General features: G+C 35.2%; 2 protein-coding genes across 6 annotated transcripts in view; one reads left to right on the plus strand and one right to left on the minus strand.

Annotated features, from left to right (window-relative positions):
- On the plus strand, positions 1-13,756 carry LOC107222979 (carbonic anhydrase 7). 5 transcript variants are annotated; one of them, XM_046739264.1, is made up of 9 exons: positions 2-173; positions 3,711-3,837; positions 5,887-5,979; positions 6,046-6,148; positions 6,305-6,663; positions 8,894-9,038; positions 9,337-9,442; positions 11,987-12,214; positions 12,411-13,756. In XM_046739264.1, the coding sequence occupies exons 2-9, from the start codon at positions 3,735-3,737 to the stop codon at positions 12,510-12,512; spliced, it is 1,239 nt and encodes a 412-aa protein (XP_046595220.1). In that variant the 5' UTR covers positions 2-173; positions 3,711-3,734; the 3' UTR covers positions 12,513-13,756. The 5 variants fall into 5 exon arrangements, with proteins under 5 accessions (XP_015518022.2, XP_015518021.2, XP_046595220.1 ...); XM_015662536.2 differs by having other exon boundaries at positions 1-173; positions 6,046-6,663; XM_015662537.2 differs by having other exon boundaries at positions 5,887-6,148.
- LOC107222976 (glutamate dehydrogenase, mitochondrial) overlaps positions 13,560-23,366 on the minus strand; it is a 26,585-nt gene continuing 16,778 nt past the window's right edge. Inside the window, exons 2-8 of the mRNA XM_015662532.2 lie at positions 18,657-18,857; positions 18,028-18,261; positions 17,616-17,773; positions 16,791-16,946; positions 16,196-16,406; positions 14,999-15,153; positions 13,560-14,256 (exon numbers count right to left, since the gene is read on the minus strand). Of these exons, the coding sequence (XP_015518018.1) occupies positions 14,140-14,256; positions 14,999-15,153; positions 16,196-16,406; positions 16,791-16,946; positions 17,616-17,773; positions 18,028-18,261; positions 18,657-18,857 (1,232 nt within the window). The 3' untranslated portion in view covers positions 13,560-14,139. The remainder of the gene's footprint in view (positions 14,257-14,998; positions 15,154-16,195; positions 16,407-16,790; positions 16,947-17,615; positions 17,774-18,027; positions 18,262-18,656; positions 18,858-23,366) is intronic.

The following is a 23,366-nucleotide window of genomic DNA, read 5'->3' on the forward strand; positions in this document are numbered from 1 at the left end:
TCGCATAATCTTGCTGGTTATCCTACTAGCCGCTGCTACCACATCTACCGTTTCGCTTCTTTGGATTATTGGTAGATTAAATAGTAATTTTTAATTTTGAAATTCTGTTCGGCGTAGGAAGAACAATTCGAGCATTTGTTGCTGCTACACTATTCCTACCGTTACTGTACGTGGTGAGTAATTTACTGATTATTGTACCAGATGATTTGTCATTACTTATTGCCGGTAAATGGTTTATCCACTTATCTATGCTGCCACCAAATTGGCAGACCGTGCATTGCGAGATGTTCTTGGTTTGTTCGTCTGACAAGATCTATTTTTTTTTTATTTTTTTTTTTTCTTTCACGATTGCTTTCTTTTTTCACCTTCATTCCTTCTCAATGACAATGTGAAACTTACACACACGGTATTGAACATATACACAGATATACTCCAATCCTAGAAAGTATTATTCTTAATTTTGCATACTATCTTCGCAATATTCGACGATATTATGATCGTTATTGATCAAGCTGACCACTTCTCGACTTTTGATCATGTGTACGTACGGTTGCACAATTGCATACAAGCGGTGTTATACTTTAAAGGTTTTCTGATTGCAAAATCTAAATTTCAGGTCAATTGGAATGTGCAAATTATAATTTCATAGATCAACAATTCAAGGGTGTTTGTGTGTGTTTTCTTTGGTTTCGTGTGTCGTATTTTAAACGATTCATTTTCAAAACTGCACTAAGCTCCGTACTGAAGAGATTTTTGTGTTAAATATCGTTAGTTGTAAATGAAATTTACTATTTACTTCATTCGGAATTATCTAATACATTTTTTTATTAAAACAAAATTTTCAAACATATTCTTCACATTACGATTCTGTTTTTCAAAATCTCCAGACCTGTACTTTATACATACCTAGTAAATTGATTTATGTTAAATCGCTTGGAAATTATTACAAACCTAGTAGATTCCTCCGATTTCACTGCACGATGACTCATTTTATTTAGAAAGCTATTTTCTACAAAGTCACTGAAACGCTTTTTTTTTTTATCATTTTGACATTGTTAAAGATTTAAATGTCAAGTTACAGCATTGTACCGATATTAATTATGATAAAAAAATGACTGACTGCTTATTGAAAAAAAGAAAATATCGTTTGGCCAAGCCAATCACCAATTTCCACAATATAATTTTCTATTGAGCGTAATTAAAATGCAATTCCGAAGAGGAGCTCCTATTTTCAACCCTAAAGTGAAGTATTTTTACTGATACTGCGAATCGAAAAATAAATTCTTCAGCAAAATTTTATCGGTTTCAATGAGGGGATGGAGATGTAACAAGTTGAACACATTTCTCTATTAAAACTATCTATTTAACTTACGCCTAGCTATTCAGAGAAAATTTTCAAGTCTTCTGTGATTTTTTTAATACATTCTTTCTAGGCTACACAATTGAGCTTCCTGATTATTATGAAAAAGTAAAATTGAAAGTGATATTCGGGTTGCGAGAAACGTAACTCATTTACGAAACCTGTTCTGCTGATCTCAGTATGTTCATCTTTCTATGATCTAAATTTTTTTCTACCAGACGGGTAAATTTATGGCAAAAGACAAAATAAATATTCTTCGGGAAAGTTTGAATATTATAACGTTGCGTATAGGATGGACGGGAAAAATAAAATTAAAGCAGAATGAGCATACTTAAAATTGTAAGAAAAACTCATCGAACATGCATATCCTTATGTATTTAATTATTCTCTTTGACGTTGATTGGTAATCAAGAAAATAAGACAGATTTAGACAGGACTATTGGTTGACCTACAATGCGATAAACATCCAAAATTGACAGGCTATTAGCCTACATAATATTGACGATGTTTGATGGTACCCGCGTCAAAGTAACGTGTACATTGCCGATAATATACGGTTTATCATATTTAGCTGTCAATTAAGCTCACATATCAATTCTTCCACGCGTTCAAAGCCCATAAGTCGACGGTCAATTTGTCGACCCGCAAACGGCCCGTAGCAGTAAAATAAAAATTTAACATCCGACAACGAACGATGTATAAAAAATTAATCGTCATTTAGGCATTCGTTATGTAAAAAAGTCAACGACCCTCTTTAGAAAACGCAAAAGATTACCTTTCATTTCAAACATATAATTGAAGACAAATTTGATATGTTTTTTAGTTACCCATTACGAGGCAAAATTTATCAAACAATTCGCACAGAGCATAGCATAGGAATGTTAGTTCTGAATCGAGTGATTGAATTTTTATTCAAAACGGTTTATAAATTTGATCAAGTAAACAAGGCTGAGACCATCAAAAAATACAAACCCGTATCGTTATAATACATGTATATAATTTCCCGTGATAATTTACGTCAATATTTAAATTATCTCGATATTGTTGAATAGTATGCGTGCGTAATCTCATGGCTGAATGTTAATCAGGTGAAATGAAAAAAAAGTTGAGCTCACCGGAGTATCGTCACTAATAAGGAGAACGAGTTTGGCACGTCAAAATCACGTGAGAGACAAGAAAAAAAAACAAAGAAAAAAAAAAAAAAACCGACTCGAACGAACTATACCTCAACAATTTAAACATACACAGATTCAAGTTTCATATCTGGCTTCAATTTATAACTACGGAGAAGTGATTACAAAGCAATTATTAGTTTTTGCACTCACTAGACGGTAGGTAACTAATTTTAGCATTTAATGTTTTCGAATTTTTTACAACGTGGTAAGGATAATTGGGCATGAATCTCCCGCGTGATACTAAGCGGCTGTGTTCGAATTATTTTACACAAACCGGAAATCATTTTGGAGCGTCATTCCATTCAACTATGCAAACATCACCGCCGTTTACTACAAAACGAGGCGTATATATACGCAAAGCGCTTTTTATGCGTGGACTTTTCATCCGATCAGTCATCATTCTCATGCGAATTATAGCTCATTTACGTAAAATACCTTGCGCAACATTTAACTGTGGTTATCCTTGTACTATTGCAGATATTCTGCGTGACCGTGTGTGGGTGTGCGACTTGAAATTGTTTCTTTTTTCTCTCTCTCTCTCTCTCTGAATTATATTCGGTCCACGTGGCTGAGCTACGATTTTTGGATCGTTGATTTTAGGCATGGAGTAGCCTCGAAATAACGACTTGAAGAGAACTGTTAACATTTTCATCTGATTACCGGAAACGTAATCAGTCATTATCTTGATAGTTGTTGTTCATGTGGTTATATCGATATTCTGTGGTACACCATACGTAACAATTACGTGAGTGACGGCCACGCATAGAGGATCGACAACATGGATATTTAAAGTATAAATATCAAACCACATGAAATGAACGCGAAAGTTTTGGTAAAAGAAATCTCCAGTCCCAACAAAATTCCGACACATTAATTGCAACAAGCAATAATGAAAAATTATGCACTTGACGCCATGCAAGCACAATAGAATTGGAATTTGTAAAGAGTCACGTGTTTCAATGTGTTAAATAATCAATTGATTGATTAAGAATGAACAACTTAAAGCTTACATCATCCATATCGCGGTTCACATTTGAATTAAAATTTTTCAATAAAAAATGTAATTATACCTTATTATTTGCAGGAGGAATGGGATATACTTTTTTTTTATTGATGGAGAAACTAATGACTTGAATAAAAGTGTTTGTGTATGTGATTATTAATAACTTTTATAGCCATACAACTGGTGAGAGGCGACGATGATCAAACTGTTCGGAGTTTTTTTAGCCATTAGTTTAAACACACCATCATTTCTTGCCGCTCATGTGCTTTCAAAACGTGAAAATTTTCCGCGCCTTCCAGGTGAGTTTCATCTCTACATCTTTATCTCTATCTCTTCTCCACATTGATATTATGTAAAACTAAACGTCTCTCTGTCTGTCTATCCGTATATTCGCTTATACTCAAGTTTTACTGAACCGATGTTGATTTTTTTTTCTGTGGATAGCTGCAACATCTGAACAGGTTTGAGCCTATATTTTTTTTACAACTAGATCAATAGTTTTGAAGATGTAACGACAAGATTTTAATAAGCTCTTTGAAATTTCAAAATTTTACGGGTGCTTGTCGCAAATACAACTAAAATATCCTAAAACCTGTACCGGTGTAGTTGCTGGATGTTCCAAGAAAAAAGTATTGATTGTCGTAAATCAAGTTCTATTTGAGCCTACCTTAATTATTTTTTTTTTTTTACTTGTACCATCAATTTCTTTGCTTATATACCCAAGTACCACATGAGGACGAACTTTTGACTTATCACTAGCAGAGTATGAAGTCAATCAATCTGAGACCGATGAAAAAGGCGCATTCTAACCCAATAGTTAACTAAATATCAGCCATAGCATCACAAATGTCCGCTAGGTTGTCAATTGGTATTTAATAATATCGACTGTAAATTGATATACCGTAGGAAAAAAATAGTTGAGCGAAATTTTGAAATTTCGAGTTTTACCAAATTTTTTAAATCCCATTACATTCACTGTCAGGGTGTCTACAGAGTTTGTATTTAAAAATTCAAGGCTTTTTTCAGGTTTTCCAGATCATTTTTTTAATCTAATTTCAGGTCATGCATAATATCCGCCGAACTGAATATAATATGGGTTACCAGGAAGGAATTGAAAAATTTTCGTATTGAACAATTTTCATTTCCGAATATTTTTTTCTTTGGAGTTTCAAGTGCTTATAGTCGCATCGCATAAACAACACGGCTAATTATTGTACATAATGTTGTTTCATTTCCCTAATTTATACTATCACGACATATCAGAACCGAGTACGATTCGGTTCTTAAAACTGATAGGTATGCTTGCATTGTTAACATTTACGCATTCTGCGGTTATCAAAATGGAAGCTACCCAAGGAAGCCTAGAGAAAAAATTTAATTACCAATCACCTACACTATCAAATAAACGCATCAAGTATAAATATTATCACAAGAGAGTTCAGCTATTATTTTAGTTATAAATAATCTATTCGTGACATGATAAACGTACTAACTTCTTCACCGTAACATGCATTGTTTTCAGTTTTTTATTCTCGACTGGCTTTTCATGTATTCACAGGTCTGTAATTGATTTAACAACCTAAATCATATTCAAAAATAAGACAATGGAAAAAATTCAAGCTCAGGATTGAAATTCCGGGCTACATCCAGGTTTTCAAGGCTCTGAAAAAATTCAAGGCTCATTCCAGATTTTCCAGGTCTTCAAGGTTCTGTAGACACTCTGACTATGGAGAGCTCTTTACGATATTCAATTTTGTTTTTTTTTTATTGGGTTACCATGATCTTGACGTTCTCTCTTGATCGTTCTGACGATCTTGAGGACATTCGTTGACATCGTGCGATCAACCCAGTTTTGACTTTTGGCTTATTGTCAGTCATTATCGTATTATCTCAAGCAAACAGTCACCGTCTTGCCAACTTTGTGCCAACTCTAAGTCAAATTTTTCATCCGTTGACGTTATGTCAGATTTAATTAGTCAAATGATAGTCCATATCTCGTCCAATGTGATACCTGGGTAGTTACTCGATAGATTTTCATAGAAGAGTTCGGTATTTTATTCAATGCCGAAAATGCTCACTGTTTAGGTCTAATTTTGTAGTGGAACACTATGTATGCCCGCAAGTATTTCATTTGATCGTGACAAGGTAAAAAGTGAATATAAGTCGCGTTGTACGAAAAATAAGCCTGAAAACGATTCGTGATAAGGAGTTTTCGATGGAGCTCTGTATACTAATAGAATGAAGGGACGATAACTAACAGTCAGAGTTATTTGAAACAAAATTTCTAGTGCTCTGAATTTCACGCAAGAAAGGCAGACCGACGACATTAAAATGCTGGCACGTTTCAGACAGTCCGGAACTGATCGACGATCCCTATAGTGAAGCGATTTTGTGGGCAGAAGAAAATGACCGTGCGGGAGACGTCCTTGGTCACGATCGAGGTAACGCTGACCATTCAAATTCATGGACTCTGGCATATTTAACGACCATTTTGAAAAATCCCGAAGATTATCAAGACCCGGAAACGCAGCAAGATGATGGTCTACTCGAGACTGATCAGAACCAGTATTCGCAGGAAGAACCCGAATATCAGAGAGACGATGAAATACGGTTAGTTCCTGCAGCAAAACAGACCACACACGAAGTACAAGAAACACAATACAAAGAGCAGCGGGGAAAACAGGAAAACATTGGGACACATGGAAATTCGGAAAAAAAACGAGAGGGTGAATTCAAGGATCATGGAAACAAAGTCTATTTGTTCAGTTCTCAGGGGCCACAGACACGAGGCAATATGGGACTATTTCAACGAGAAGTTTCACGCTTGGTACCGTTTGGTCTGCAAGATCCACCATCAACGCGACAGGACAAACCCGATGTCAGTACGACAAATGGAAATTCTTCGCCGATTGAGGCAAAGCAGCCTGCTGGTGATACCGGTCACTTCTCGTATAGTCATCCTGAGGAATGGTCTCTAGACAGTCCCGAATGCTCTGGCAGATTTCAATCCCCAGTGAATCTGGAATCTAACAAACTTGTTGCTCTGGATGTGCCACCGAGTTTAATTTGGACCGGGTACTGGAACCTCCCACAGAATCTGACAATCACTGATAACGGACACTCAGGTACGTTAAAAATATATGGGTAAATTCACCGATTATAGGTAAGCAATACAAGTACCGAAATCTGATTTTGCCTCTATTTAGATATATCATCAGCTGTACCAACCTTATTATATAAATATCCTCCAAGTTTAAGACGTCTAGGCCTAATCGTTAACAAGAAACACGTTTATTTGATTATCCATAAAAAATTTCCATCCTGATTTACAGCCTCTATTGTCGACGGAAAAAAAATATGACCAATGGTGTATATTGTATAAAAATTATTTCACAGAAGTAAAAGCTTTTTCGGAGGCTTTCACAGACTGCGAATTTATTTTGGCGATTCGATGGAAAGGTTGAGCGGTTTTTATTAGGGAAGCCAGATTTTCAGAATGCGATGACCGTGAGATGCTCGTTTTTCTGAGTTAATTTTGAACATCGCGTGGCGATTATCGGACTCTAAAAGTCTTAAGTGAGCGGGAAAAAATGCCCATCTTTTTGGTTCAATGATCGACATAATTACTTCTTTTATTGTCGAAAACCACCAAAAAGCTTCATGCCGTGGAAAAGAGTTTTTTAGGTGTTGCTTGCCTAGTAATTGCCGGAATGAATAATAGACGTTGCATATTTTTGAACTTATACCCTTGATTCTGGGGATTTGTCCGCTCAAGTAATCATGGTGTCAATATCATTCGAAATGATTTCGTAATACGGTTGCGTTATCACCGCGAAATCAGCAATATTAAAATAAAATTCTGCATAATTACATATTGATAGTCATGAGAAGACATTTAGGGTTACAAACTCCTCGATAAATTGTAGCGACTTTCAAAAATTATATGAAATCGTAGTAACCATGAGAAATCATTTAGTTAAAGTAAAATTTGTTTGACGAATAATATTTCGTAATCACTGTAAAATATAAGTAACCATGAAATATTGTAATGATGGTGTCACTTTTTTTTTGAGTGGACGAACTATGCTCGATTCCACGTTAAGGAGAAAAAATATTTCGGACAATTTTTTAACGAAATTTTGAGGGATTTCAAAAACTTTGACTAATTCATGAGAAATCTAAAAATTTTCTGTCGAATCGAATTTCTAAAAGTTCTCGAATTAAGTGAAATTATAAATTAGAATAAGGCCAGAGAAAATCAGAATTTATGAAAACTTTGTCAGAAAGTTTTCGCTATAGTATTATATGACCATGGAAATAACCATTGTTCAAACATTTTAAACACTACATTGTAGCGTTAAATTAAAACATTATTAAATAAAAATGAATGCATTTGTACAAGTTATGAGTAGGTTACGCCTGTGAGGTAGTAATATACAATTGCTACATGTACTTGCAGCTATTTACCGGCCTCGCCAACGTAACAGTGAATTACTGGTAGCAAAAAAGAAACTCAACTTAAGCAGACAAGAGTAGAATAATATGAGCAATTGAATTTAATCCGCATTACTGCATTACGTTGTTAATTAGCCGATATTACGTTATTTTAAAGAGTTGGCGAGTTGAGAATCAATATTTTTTACTCGTTATATTACGAGGTAGTCACACATTAAGAATTCATCAACTTCAAGTATTTGCAAGTTGTGAAGGTTTTGCTAAAATTACAAACCCGAGCCTAGACATCGACTTTTTATATCTAATCACTTTAAAATGGTTGAAAAACGAATAGATTTTATCAATTTCATTCCATTAGGACTTATTTTAATACGAAAATTATATTCTCTACGATCCTCCAAACAGCAATATCAAATTGACTAATGGCAACAACAAAAATACCGTTGCAATGAAGTTGTGGAAAATGAGTTTCTCAATAAAATAACCTAGTGTGAACTAAAAACTAACAAATATAATATATTTGTAACCACTTTAAAGCGATTTGACATGAGAAATCAATATGCAATTACCTACCTGAAAGTTTGCTTGTCCGAAGTTGTGGGGACTAATTTGTTGGAGAAGACCGCTTGGATATTCGTCATCAGCTTCGAACATTTTTTCTGTTTTCGTGATGTCAAGACTAAAAAATCGTTTATCATTCACGTATAACTGTAAAATTATTATAATTTGGTGTTTGATATGTCAAGGTTGAGGGGTTTGCGCATAATATAATATTGTCTGACACTCTGCATTTGATCGTGACGAAATCTTAATATACCTGAATAAGTTCTATCTGATAATTGCTTATTAATGTTATGATATTTAAATGTTTTATCTAATTATTACTCATTTATATTTCAGTTGAATTGAGTGGCTCATGGGAAAAAGCGATGACGCCGTTCATAAGCGGAGGTCCTCTTACGGGAGATTATGCTTTTTCGCAGCTTCACTTTCATTGGGGCCCGAGAGACTCCGTTGGCAGTGAACACACAATCGACAATAAGAGGTACGTTCAAGTACCTAATGATACAAGAGTAATGACATTTGCACCTGTCAGAATGATGTTCATTCGTTGCTGAATAATAAATATTGCGGATGACCTAAATAAACTGACTGCTCATTTAATAGAAACTCGTGAAATTCATTATGGTTTACATCGTTCCAACAAGGTCCTCAAAATTTACAATCATGAGTACCTAAGTTTGAAAAATACCTTCTCAAAGCTCTCGAACCGTTACCCTTATAATCATTTCATTAAATTCCTGTCTTAGAATGCTAATTGTGAGCGACACCTGAATTTTCAGTTTTCCAATGGAAATGCATATGGTTCACTACAAGAGAGATTACCAGACGTTCGCCGAGGCACTCAAACACGACGACGGTCTAGCAGTGGTTGCCTTTTTGTTCGAGGTGAAAATAAACCTACAGAATATATCCCAATTTCATCAATTAACTACTGCGCAAATGTCACAACGAATAGAGATATACTGTGAATTTCTCCATCTGCGGAACGATGCGTGCGCCTTTATTCAAGCAACCGACGTCACAACTCTCGTTGCAGGTTGACCATCGTATCTACGGTCGTAGTTTATACGAACGTGATCGTATCCCGCCCATAGACGGATAGAGATAGACTACGCGGTTTTTGCACCGAGCTGAAACCGTAATAAAAGAGAGAGAAAGAGAGATGTAAGGTGTGTCAGAACTCTAGACCGATTTTCGCTCAGTCCGCGCATAGCCAAGATGACGTCACAGAAATCACATAATTAGGTTACTTGAGGTTACTTCTTTATTTCCGTACATTCCGTTTGCTGCAAAAGCTAGTTTGTGTTGCAAAATCAAAATAACATAAACACTAAAGGACAAAATATCAAACTTATATGACGTCACCTTCGATCGATTTCTGATTGGTTCAAGTAAAGCGTATGCGCATTGTTTCACCTTATTTTCTTACGTCATGCTCAACCTGATCATGCGCTGTAACTCCGGTTGCTCTAATAAGGCGCACGCATCGTTCCGCAGATAGAGAAATTTATAGCATGCAGATATGTTTGAAATAAAAGTTATTCAGCTTTGAAGGGGTAGCTTAGGGGTATTGGTGAAATTTCTTTAGGCCAATTTCCTCCATGATTTTAAGGTCACTTTGATTTTTCACGAAATTCTAACGAACCGTAAGACAAGGTCGTACGTACAGATATTGGATATTATAAAAAAAAATTCGCTTTTTCAGAGCAGAACAGAGAAATACAATTCAATAATTTTTACAATAACAATCACTGCATTTTGCTTCTTTATCGAGACGCTGTGTACATTATATGTAGCTGTAAAATTTTGTAAATCTACAATTGCGAATCAGACATGGCACCGAAAACGCACAAGCAATGTACCTGAGGTCAATCTCTCCGATTTTGATCTAGTTCATGTATATCGTAGTACATCAAAGACTAAGCGACGCGTGTTTTTTTCTTTTTTTCTTCATTCAGAATGGAAACATATCAGAGTTGGTTTTATTTAAATACATCAAGCGCTTGAAGAAATCACCCCGTTGGGTGTCCATTTTTAGGGGATATTTTTACTCCATTAATGTTTTGTGATAAACTAGATAGAAATCCAAGAGATTGATCTGGGATAACTGAATTCCTTGTCAGAAAACCGAGCAACTTTCGTGAAACTTAGTTTCTGATGATTCTTGGAGTCACAAATTTCCAGTTTGACATTAAACTTCTAAAATTCGGGCTCACGGCTTCGTAGTGACGGATCAAAAACCGAATATCAACATTTTCATATTAGGTTTATTTCGGATTTTTATTTCCTGTTGAAAAATTTCGTATATAAAATGGAGAACACACTATTCAAACGTAAAAATTTAAAAGCTCTTTACTTATACTGAAAATTTGTATGCTCCTATACTTTTTACTATGGAGTTGAAATTAGTAACGTTATTGCAACAATGCAACAAACAAAAAACAACAATAATAGGTGAACCCGGTATTTCGCAACTTAAGTATCATCTGAAATCCAGTAAACCGTCTCAAAGCAAAGCAAAAAAAACTCCTTCAAACTTAATCTATAATTATCAAATAGTGATATTTCCTCAATATTTAGTGTTACGTTACCGTTATTAACTTTAACCTTACGCTTTAATATGGTTTTCTGTTTTTACCGTCCGAATGTGTAAAGTCCAATTTTAACCAGGGTTTACCGAGCTGCTAGATTTGAAATTTAGACTTTCTAAATGCTATTTGTGATCTACAGTCATTTATCGTAAGGTATTTTTATAAAAATTACTCTACTATCACTTTTTTAATAGGACTGGGTTTCTGTTTGTACAAGATATCTATAAAAATCTGTTATTCTTTTACAAAATCAAAGTGACTTGAAAATCTTTGAGGAACGCTTAGCCAGTCAAATGCGACAAAATGTGCAAGCACTTTTGTTTTGATTCATTTTTCGCTATCTTTTTTGCTGTCAGTGATATGAATTGATTAAAATGCGCGAACTTATATTGACACAAATACCTTTTAATTTACACTTCTGCGTTTGGATTAGTCAGAAGTTATAGAAAAAATTAATCAACAGTCGATGTGATGCTATACTCGAGTGAATTCCTATGTTTTTGGATTACTCTTGAACGGAGGAATAAAAGAGAATTTCCCTTTACCATTCAACAATTTATATATCTTTTAGTAATCGTTAGCAATCTTCAGGCGATGATTTTGATTAGAATTTGCAAGAAGTTGTCAATTTATACTATGGTACCGGCAAAGCAAACAAGATATTAAAAGATTTCAATCAATTTTCATACCAAGCACTATCTTATGAATTGTAAATTGTCGGATGCCAGAAGAAAAATCTGTTACATTACGCCGAACAGCAGTAATGCCAAAACTCGCATTAAGATATTTAGCATGTAAACGTTTAATTAAATTGATTATACGAAGTTGTTCATTTCAGATGAGTGACATGCCAAACCTTGGCATAAATTTGCTCGAAAACAGTTTTTGCAAGCTTCATAAGAAACTAAACGTACGGATTCCAGTGATTCCCTACCCATTAGCAATGTTGCACCATACCTTTCAAGATGACTACGTCTTTTACATTGGCTCCCTCACAACTCCTCCATGTCGTGAAATCGTTACCTGGCTCGTATCATCCAGTCCACTTACTATATCGGAGAAACAGGTTTGTATCTTCTTTACCTCCATGGTCTGTACACATTTGAAAGCATTGTAATAACAAATGCAAGGGATTATGAAACTTGGAAAATTTTTACTAAGATTTTAATTTTATGAGATAAATACGGACTTACCGCATTTATTACCATATTGTGTTACATTTCAAGCATTCGATAATTATATCTATTGCACTTTTATTGCAGCTGGATTCATTCAGGAAAATAAGTAATAAATGGCCAGAAAAAGAGAATTACAGACCACGGCAGCCTCTCAATGGCCGTAATCTTTATTACGCTACGCATTAAAAAATCATTGACAACTTTAACTTGCAAAGATTTGAAGTTCGAAAATACAATTTATACGAAGATTCACTAAGCATATGTTGCTAACGAAAGTAGTAATCGATTCACATACTGTTTTCGGAATGATGCCTCAGTAACTTTTAATGGAAAACTTTAACGATTTATGTCACCACAGATACAGCACTGAAGTATCACAGAAGCTCTATAAAAATTGTTCAAGATTACATTATTAGAGTTTTTCCGCCGTAGTAGAGTTATATACCTATAGTTATGTGAAATATCAATACCAAATTATCGACACAACAGTTTTCACGGTCTACCTCCATACTTTTTACTAATAAATACATGTACGTAATCTCCTTTGTTTCGTCTTTTTTTTTGTCTTTAATAAATGGAAAGAATTGCATGAATCTCGTGGTTAGAGTAAGTTTAGAAAGCTCTTCTAAGAACACGTACGGCGCTTCACGAGCGATGGCTGACGATGAAGACTAAACTTCTTAATTCGCCAAAAGGTGCCCGTGAACTTTTGGCAATAAACGATTGAAGAACAATCCTCCGATGCTGCTCAAAGAAGGTATTTGGACTTTTCATGGCCTAGTATCAGTTTACAGATGATACAATTATTCTAATTACAAGTCGATTTTGCCCGTTGTCTATTTGTCCCAATTAGTATCAAACACAACTTTGGCATAAATTTTGCAATGTGGATACTGAAAGAGTCTGACCTGACCTAAACTTGAATAAACTGCTCTCCGAAAATTTTTCTCTATTAAGGATTCGTATACCAAACGATTTTTTGCATCTCTTTTCAATCCCTGGACAAAGATAACGCAAATTTATCCATATGATATTGAAGTGTTTTACAGTCTTCCTGGAATTTCATATTTTTAAATTGAAGAACACATTTTTCCATAAAATATCAACGAACATTGAGTTCAAAAAATGTTCACATACAAACTGATGTACTTCTTCGGAAATTCAATGCTTACGAATTTCAATGCAAAGACTTTTAAGTTTGCTTAAGAAAATAATTATCAAGACTGGCAAATGTTCACGAGAGAGTAAGTTTTATTAACATGATACTTCAACTGTTACATCGTCACTGTTCGTTATAATACATCCTGTCTACAGAATTAATGTAAATGAATGTAAATAATATTGCGTTACGTATTTTTGAAAATTGTCGTGTATTCATTAGAATAGCAAAATATGCATTCATAATTAGGCGATGGTGGGATGAAAGGAAATCGCCAAAAAAATAATCTTTGTGTTTCAGTATGTCCAACAAGGAAAATAGAAACAACACACTAAAGTGGGAAAGCGTGTGTAATATGATTATTTTGCTATTCATAACGTTCTCTGTAGCTTTAAAATCAATCGTTGACTATCACATGGCACATGAGTACGTCCACAAGAAATATACGCCACACTGTGTATATAGTTGAATGGCGTATAAATCACACATTAAAATGAATATCGAGATTAAAGTGAGTTAAATGGCGTGCGGATAAAAAATTTACAATACTGACTTATTCTCCTTAAATTCCCTGGGTAACTTATATCTGATGCCAAGTAATTCATTTTTTGACTGATGAAATAGATCAAAAATTTCATCGCACTTGATCCGTGCTTAGAAAGCGAGTCCAGCCTCCGAGTAAGTTGTGAAGATTTTCTCAATTGAGTTTGCGTACGCAGCTGTCCTCAAATCTAATCCAAGATTGTACTTCATCGCTGTCTTCATGATGGCCTGAAAAAGTAACAATTTCGTCATGTATACATACCCTCAAACAATAATCAGACAATTCAAATTTCAATTTATGCTGGTAATGGGACCGAACAATATGAGTGGCAATTCTTCAATTTTTACATATAGACATTAAGGTGGTCCTTAAAAAGGTCATTTTTGAATTTCAACGCCCCCCCCCCCCCCCCCCCCCATAACGGCTTCAAATAATTCAAAGATGCAGGAGTTTTCGAATTTTCAGTTCAGATTCGTAATTAGTGACCCAAGAATCCCCCCTATACCAAATTTCATGTAAATCCGTTGCGTAGATTTGAAGTGCCTCCGTAAGGGTTTAATACGTAAATTCAACCTCTTGGGGGCAAGAATTAGACTTGAGATAAAAATATGAAAAAATAAGGGCAATATTTTTGAATTGTTTGGAGCCGATTTGGGGGACGGGCCGGTCGAAATTCAAAAATGACCTTCTTAAGGACCACCCTAATATAGATATTACTGTCTCGAATACTTGTTATTAATCGATTTATCTGTTGCGGCATCTATTTTGAACAATTGAAGACTGAAGAATGAAAAATCTAAAATACATGCATGCATACTCAGCTTGTTAGATTTTGACTATGTCTATAGTGAAGAAGGCAAAGTCAAAATAGTTAAAAGCTCCCAAGCTAAGACATACATTGAGCAGCAAATGAGAAATGACCAACAAATATCATGAACATAAATCGTGAGTTAAATTTTTTATGATCACCCTTGCTGATCGCTCCATTGTGTAATCAAGACCAGAATGTACAATGTCCTTTTCTGAAGCTCCGGAAATACGTTTCTGGAAAGATTCTGAGGGTGTCACCGGGATTCGACCACCTACACGTCCGAACCTACGTTCAAGTGATTCCTGAACAGATTCTGAAAATGAGAATTAATTACCTTACCAATTATGTGACAATACTTGGTTAATACTGAGGCAATATTTAATGACGATCTAATTTACAAACATTGTGAAACTGAGTTACATTCAATGTTACAAAAAAAATGCGTGCACACGGAAAACTTGAATAGCTATTACCAAATGCTGTCGACAATTCGTATAAGGATGTTGTATAGCATAGTATTGTTTGGGAGGTGAGAAGTGGAGGGAGATAAGCAACTTACTCCCTCTTTCTCCGCCCTCCTCTTGTGGCTGGCGGGACTAAGTCCATTGCTTCCCTTGTCTTCATCTCGACGTTTCAGATGCTGGAATCCGCTCTCGTCTCCAGGAGATGGTGATCTGGTGATACGTAGTGAAACTATCACCAGATTCCAGCGCCCAAAAGATCGAGATCAAGACAAGGAGAAGCAATGGACCTTGTCCCGCCAGCCCAGGGAAGGGGAACAGGGGTGGGGAGGAAGAAAGTAGGGTGGATTCCTCCTTCCCCCGCCACTCCCCAACTCCCAAACACTACTATGCGAGATTCACCATTGCTATTCAATTTCAGAGAACAGAATGTTGTATACCATCTCAATCGAATCTGGCAAGATCTTAACAGAGGTCGCCTGATCTTATGAAATTCATACAGGGTCGTAAAAGGTAATTACCATTGTTACATAAGTTGGAAAAATAAGTCTAATATGATGAAACGAGGATCTTGCTGAATATTTCTTCACAGCAATTTTACCTACTGATTATACATGCACCGTATACGCAATTCAAATGAAATCTGCTATGAAATTATGTATAAAAAATCATTATAATACTTCGTCAAATATTAAATGTATTATGTATAATATAAGGTCTTATAAAACATAGTAAATATCTTATTATCATATAAGATCTTATAATCATTTATCATTGAAGAGTTCATTATTTGCACAGTAATTTGCAGTGAAGAATTGATCATTTGCAACAGTTACGTTCTTTGCGCACAAAATAGTAGACATTTTCCTTTTCATGAGAGTAGAGATAACTTACCCAAAAGATGGTAGTTGGACTCTCTCTCGTACTTGAATGTAAGTCGCCCATACGAGACATGATTTAAATTTTTGAGCCACTCAAAGAAGGAAACGGTCACACCACCAGCGTTGATGTAGAGATCAGGAATCACAAGAATATCCCTTTGGATAAGGATTTGATCGGCGGCAGGAGTAGTGGGGCCATTAGCAGCTTCAGCAATAATTTTCGCCTGTTTACACAAAATGCATAGAAGTCAGTTAGCTTCTTAAGAAATGTGATACCAAAATGCTGCTTTATTGTATTCCTACGAACTCTTTATGATAAATTCAAAGTTCCGTGGAGTTAAAGTTCATAACATTATTGTAACGACATATTTTTGGAAGAACGTGTTGACTTGCAGCGTTAGAATTATCTGAAATTGACTAAACTATAATAAAGTACCAACAAACTCAGATTTTGTAAAACCAGCTCCTTCGGTTATTCTTATGTTTTGCAAAACAGTAGTTTTTTTTCAACATTTCTCGACATTAACATTACCAACTTAAGTTTTATAAATGTCGAGCAAATTGCTGTAAGTACAAATTCTTACTATACTATTTAAGTTTGTATTTACCTGAATACGACCAGCGTTTTCTTTGTTAATGACTTTCTCAACAGCAGCCGGAATGAAGATATCACAAGGCTCGTACATCAAGTTCTCTCCTTCGTACGGTTTGGCACCAGGGAAACCGACGACGGAGCCTGTATCGTTGCGATAATCTTCCAATTGCTACGAATTAAGACGCCTGAATGTTACGACTACATTGATATAGGTAGACTTTTGTGAGCATGCTTTTGTCGAATTTCTATACGTTCATGGTTTTGTGTTCTGTGCTGAGATGTGATCGTAACTGCTTTAAGCAAGAGAAAAAAAACTTATAATATTACACACTTGTATAAGTATCGGTGCACTGTGCATGTATTATGTATACTCGTGTTCTCTTTATTTGGAGCATAGCAAAATTTTTGTTTCAACGGAATGATATCACAAATCAACTTCACATCATTTTACAGATATCTGTAACGAAGCTCCGATGTAAATACCATAACTGTCAGCGATTATAGAATATAGATAAAGAGTGATGACAGTGAATACTGAATTACATACACAAATTATAATATGATTATATTGTAAAAACATATTGCATAGCATGTTTCACAGAAACAAGTTAGACGACGATACAGGGTGGGAATTATAGATGATATTGAAAGATTTGTCAGTTTTCTGTCAATTTGCATCCCTCAACTTTTACATCGTATTCAGAGGCTGAAATTTGGATAAATGGAAAAAGCCACTTTGAAGAAATTTAAACAAATTACAAAAAATATTGTGATTTTAGAATATAGTTGTTCTCACTACCTGGCAATTCCCTTTGCAAAACTTTCTAATAAATCTTACCTTGGGGTCGATACCCTCAGGGTTGAAGATGGATCCATCGTGTTCAATAACACCTATGCAGACAGCACCGGCACGATGCAAATAACGCATCGAGTGAAGACCTACATTACCAAAGCCCTGAACGATGAAGGTTTTGCCACCCCAGCCGGGAGTTGTTCCTGAAATACGTGCATTCTTGTTGTACACGTGTTGCAGTTGAACAAGGGGATTAAAAATTGAACGTTATTGAATATTTACGTTTGAAAAATAGGTGAGTGATAGGAAATGGACGGTTCAAATACAAACAGAATCAAAATTTTATACGCTCGGATCTAAGATTATTGTATGTGTCAAGGAAGAAAAAAAACCAACAAGACACGAAACGATAATGATTCTATTCTTGTATCCCGAAAAGTCACTTCTGGATTCTTACCGATCATGCTCATGTAGTTTGCTTCGTTAATAAAATTTTCAAGGCCGTGGAAAACTCCGCGTCCTGTGGCAGAGATTCGCCCGTGAATCCCACCCTGGTTAATGGGTTTTCCAGTTACACATGCGTGAGCATTGATGTCCAAGTGGCCAATTGTTTTGGCATAGGTGTCTGCAATCCAAGACATCTCACGTTCACCAGTTCCCATATCAGGAGCAGGAACATCCACGCCAGGCCCTGGAAAAAAATATTACGTATTTATTGTAATATTAACCCGAAGCCTAACACATAAGATGTTATTACAAGTATGTTCCAAGCACACTGATTGAAAGTAAATGTAATCCCAGTTGAGAATGCCAGTAGAATTCCATCAGTTCCTATTACAATTTCCAATAAGATTCTACCGTCGTCGATTCGTTCCATGAGAAATTGGAACAGGATCTTATATAAATTTTTTAACTAGGCATTGAAGTCTAAATAATTCATATGACTGAGCAAGTACAAAAAGAAATGGCTTTGTACTCATTGCATGTTCCAAAAAATTGAGATTTGTATGACTATGTTTACACAGATCTATTTGACTTACTGACCTTTACTCGATAATACTGTCATTTAATTTGACTTCCACGTACCAATGAATCCTTTCTTTGCAAGTTCCAGGGTAAACCTTCGCGTGATCTTTTCCAATTCGTGTTCTGAGTATAGCTTTGGGTTAATCCTGATACCAGCTTTAGCTCCGCCAAATGGTACGTCGACGCAAGCACACTTGAAGGTCATCAAAGCGGACAACGCTTTTACCTCATCGCGCGATACGTCCATTGAGAAACGAATACCTGTAAAAAAAAAAAAAAACGAGTTTGATGAAAGTCAAACGGCGAAGAAATTCTGCACAATACAAAAATAGATTCTTAAAGATATGTGAAGAATCTGACGTTAGATAAGGCTAAGTGAATAACAGTTGAAAAACTCCATTTACCTAGACAATAAAGTTGTTAACATTTGCCTCTTGATAAAAATCAAGCATGACAACATTTGCGTTAAGCGTTATCACGTGCATTTCAACTGAAGTGGCAGTTACAGTATCGACTAATTATAGTTCGATGTAGTTATCTGCAATGGTACGCTCAACAGCTAATCATTGTTGGTGGTGACATGTAGGCCATCAATTATTATCACTTATCATTGGCAGTGTTGACTATTAGATTGCCCTTGATTTTTTAGATACATATTAGCTTATTCATATGACATATCTGTGTGTGACGTACAAACACTCGCTGAGATGTATAAGATTTGTTGTAAATTAGGTGAGAAAAACATGTGTATCAGTGTTACGCAGACAATATTTAAATACCGATACTGATTACAAATCGCGACTATGAATTCCAGTAATTTAAAAATTTCTACATACATGCATAAATTGAATATGGATCACATCGCTATAGATATAATAAGCGAGGACAATGTATGTACACATGCGGGATTTTTAATCTGCAACTGCAACAGTTAATTTTTCTCCTTAGTCAGTTACGTTAGAAGTTCTCTAAATCCAGGACGAACGTAGCACTTTTATGATCAGCGGGCAATAAAAAACTACAACGGGGGAAAAAGTTACTTTTATACTAATTGCTATAAATATAACGAAAAAACATGTATATTGTACTTATTTCCTGATTACGCATAAAAAAAAACGCAAAATTTATACTTTTTTCCCGCCATTGGGGTAAATACTTTTCAAGCCAATAAAGTGGCCACAATTAAGTCAGGAATAAAATCATATATGCACCACGGATATAAAGCCGAAGATTATTTTTTCCGGGGATGGATTTACTACCTGAGCGATGCGAATAATGTGGTTACCCCATTAGTTAGAGAAAAGTATTACTTTTTTCTCGCAAATAAGCGGCAAATTAGAATTTTTTAACCACAAATGCAGGAGAAAAGTATAAGAAGGAATCATATAATGTTACTTTTGCCTCGCTTTTCAAGTCAATAAAGTGGCCATTATAGTTGAGTCGGGAATAAAATCCTACATGCCAGACAATACTCTCACGGGAAGAAAATCCAACTTGTATGTAAATTCGTACTCCCGACTGATAGATAATGCTAATTTCCCATAAGAAAAAAGTTAGGGGTACGAATTTACACCCAATTTGGGGTTTTTTTCCGTGAGGATAATAAAGCCGATTATTCATTCCTACGTTCGTTCAGGCAGTAAACCTACGCCTGGGAATAATATTTACTTTATTCCCTTGTTATAAAATGTACTATTTTTCCATGTATTTGACTTTGTCTTTGATCTCGCTGTCAGCTGCTATCATTCAAAATACGTGTTTCTTACTTAAAATCAGACGTTATTTGCAAAATCCCAACAATGGCGCAAACCACAAGTCGACCCAAAATCATGTTTCTCCCCCAGTAAACCCTTCAAAAATCGTATAAAACTTGTTTTTATCTCAATTCATTCCTGAGATATTCGGCGATTAAACGCACTCACCTTGTATATAAGGAGTTGAGCTGTTGGCTGTAATGATATGTAGATCGATTGACCAGAAGGTCATGGCTATTTTTGACCGCCTACATTTTGACATACGAAGTCAAACAGCCAATAGTAAGACAAATATATCGAGGACTAAGACCCAAAAAGTCGTAACCACTGTTTTTTCGACTTGCGGGTTACATCGGCTTTTCTTAATTTTTCTGTATAGGCCCTTGTGGTAGTAAAATCGTCGAATACTGAAAAACTGTGGACCCCCTTTTGGTTCACAACCCTCGATATGTATAATCATTCTTCTCTTCTATGGTTTTTAGTAAAAAAAAAAAAAAAATTGCTGTTGAGGTGATATAAGAGAGTGTAATCTGTTCTATATGTGGGTGTGGTCACCATTCTGCACGAGCTGATTTAGCTCTTGAGATAATTGGTACATGGGCAAGTGACCCCAAGACAGGGTGACTTTGGCACAAGTGGTTGAGATACTTACAACGGCCATTCGAATGAAATACATTGTATACTCATGCGTCACAACGAATTTGTAATATGGAAGGAAGGCCTAACTGCTCGAATATGCGTTGTAGCTGAGATATATGGGCGTTAATAAGAAAAATAATAATTATCGTATACAGGAATGTAGGATATAATTATTGTCTTCATCCAATTTTAATCGAAAAAATATTGTTCTAATCAATAATATATTATGTAGTCTAGCGAAGGCGATTACTGATGCGATAATTAACTTACATCGAAGATAAGCGGCTTATTCTTGAATTATTTGTCGCTATCGGATTAATGCTGATCATTTTAATTACGTATACGTAGCTTATCAGGCGTGTTATTGTCCGATTGTTATCCTTCGTAATGACTTTCGGCAGAATATCTGATTGAATAGCTATAACGACAATACCGTTATCTCATATGACACTCCAATATCTACACGTAAGTATCTATACTTGCAATCGATTCAAGTGGAACCCCCGCAAATTTGCAAACATAACGATGTTACGGCTTGATATTGAACAAAAAATTTAATTTACCATGAAGGATAAAAGGGGATTAATGCCTGATGTTGGATTAATTGTACGATAAATTCCAAGAAATCGGGGATTAATTATTACGTGATGAATAAGAGGAGTGCAACCAATCGACATGGGAACTATCGTACTGCAAACGGCTTCTCGAATTCGAAAGATTCTGATGTACTTCGAAAACAGAATTACAGAGGACTCAATCACAGATTATTCTTCATAACTTCAAATTACTTTACACGACTCCAAAAGAATTCACAAAGTCCTCAAAGGCGGTTGATATATATTGACAAAATGTTTGAGAAAAAGAAATGTGGCGAAATCTTTCGACAACTTTGATTGACTTAAAAAAAAAAAAAATGCTATCGGCTAAAAATGTCTTTAAGCACGGATTTCATGAACTTAGCTGATTTTGAGTGATTTGAAATAAATTAAGATGGACCGAAAAGTTTTCTCTTAACCCGTTCACTTTAGTATGAAAATATTCACTCAAAATGTTTTTATTAGAGTAAAGAAACACTTTTTGGACGATTTTGAGATGTTTTGAATATGTATATTTCGCAATATATTTCGAGAAGATCGTAAAAAACGAAAATCAAGATTGTATAATAAAGTGAATGGATTAATGTGGAAATTCGAAATCAAACACTTATTACCACTTATTCTTCGGATTTCATTCTACGCCTACTTTGTAATCGTAAGCCATCACATCTCTTGATTTCATAAAAAAAAATTTTCTATGTCGTGTGACCTGTGAAAGCCTAAAAAAAAATTTGCATATTCTTTCAATTACTGGTCTTTACCCTATGAATTTTTAAACCCATCGTAAAAAACAAGAAAAATAAAATTCTGTTTTCGAAATAAAAGATTTTTACCAAAGATTCGTAGTAAAGGAACGTTTTTTTTCTATATCCTCAACAGTTTTTGCATTTTTTTAACTGTTCAAACTCTATTATAATACATACCGCATTTCCGATTTGTTTAATGATTGTTTAAATCGTTCCGCTAGTCCTAAAATACACTCACCATCTAAAAAAATAAACTTATTCTGTTGTCCGAATGCTACCAGCAATTACTAGATGCTAAAAAAAAATAAAAAAAATTATTAAAAGAATAGAAAAAACCTTCCTTCCATTCTGAATCTTGCGTGAAAATGGGCAACGACGAGTGATTTAAAAAAATTTGAAAATTTTGGTCGAAGGTTTTCAGGGGTCGTACTAACGTAGGAAAAATACTTGATAAAATTAAAAAATGTCATGGTCAATCGAATATAAAGTTGGCGTGTAAAGCCCTATAAATTAGCCCGCAATTGACCTATGCAGGTTATAATTCGAGTTTTCAGAAGAATCCTTTGTACCGGTTAGGACCACCTTTCTTTTCGTTTGTAAATATATTACAGTTGTCTTAGCTGAATCAAATAAATCAGTACTGCACTCAACTAAATTCGAATTGTCGAAAATAATATTACGCATTTGATTAACAATCACGTTGGTTAATTCAATTGGCTCCGTCAACTAAATCGGTTATTAAACTCAACTATGTTGGATTTGTCAACTGTATTTTCGTTCATTTGGTTCAAGTACTAGTCGGTTTGCGTCAACTGATTCCCTCAACTAAATCGTTCACTATTAAGCTCAACCAGACAGAAATAGTTGGAGATACTTTTTTTTCATTGGACATAAATACACGTTGGTTAATTCAACCAAATTAGTTGGTTTAACAAATCATTTTTCTCTGCATACGACAAGCCTTGATAGGACGAAGTAAAGAATACCATTCTACAACGGCTCTTTTGCCCAACAGCTGGCTGGGATTTCACCTCG

Source organism: Neodiprion lecontei, chromosome 4, assembly GCF_021901455.1.
Source record: "Neodiprion lecontei isolate iyNeoLeco1 chromosome 4, iyNeoLeco1.1, whole genome shotgun sequence".
NCBI lineage: Eukaryota > Metazoa > Arthropoda > Insecta > Hymenoptera > Diprionidae > Neodiprion > Neodiprion lecontei.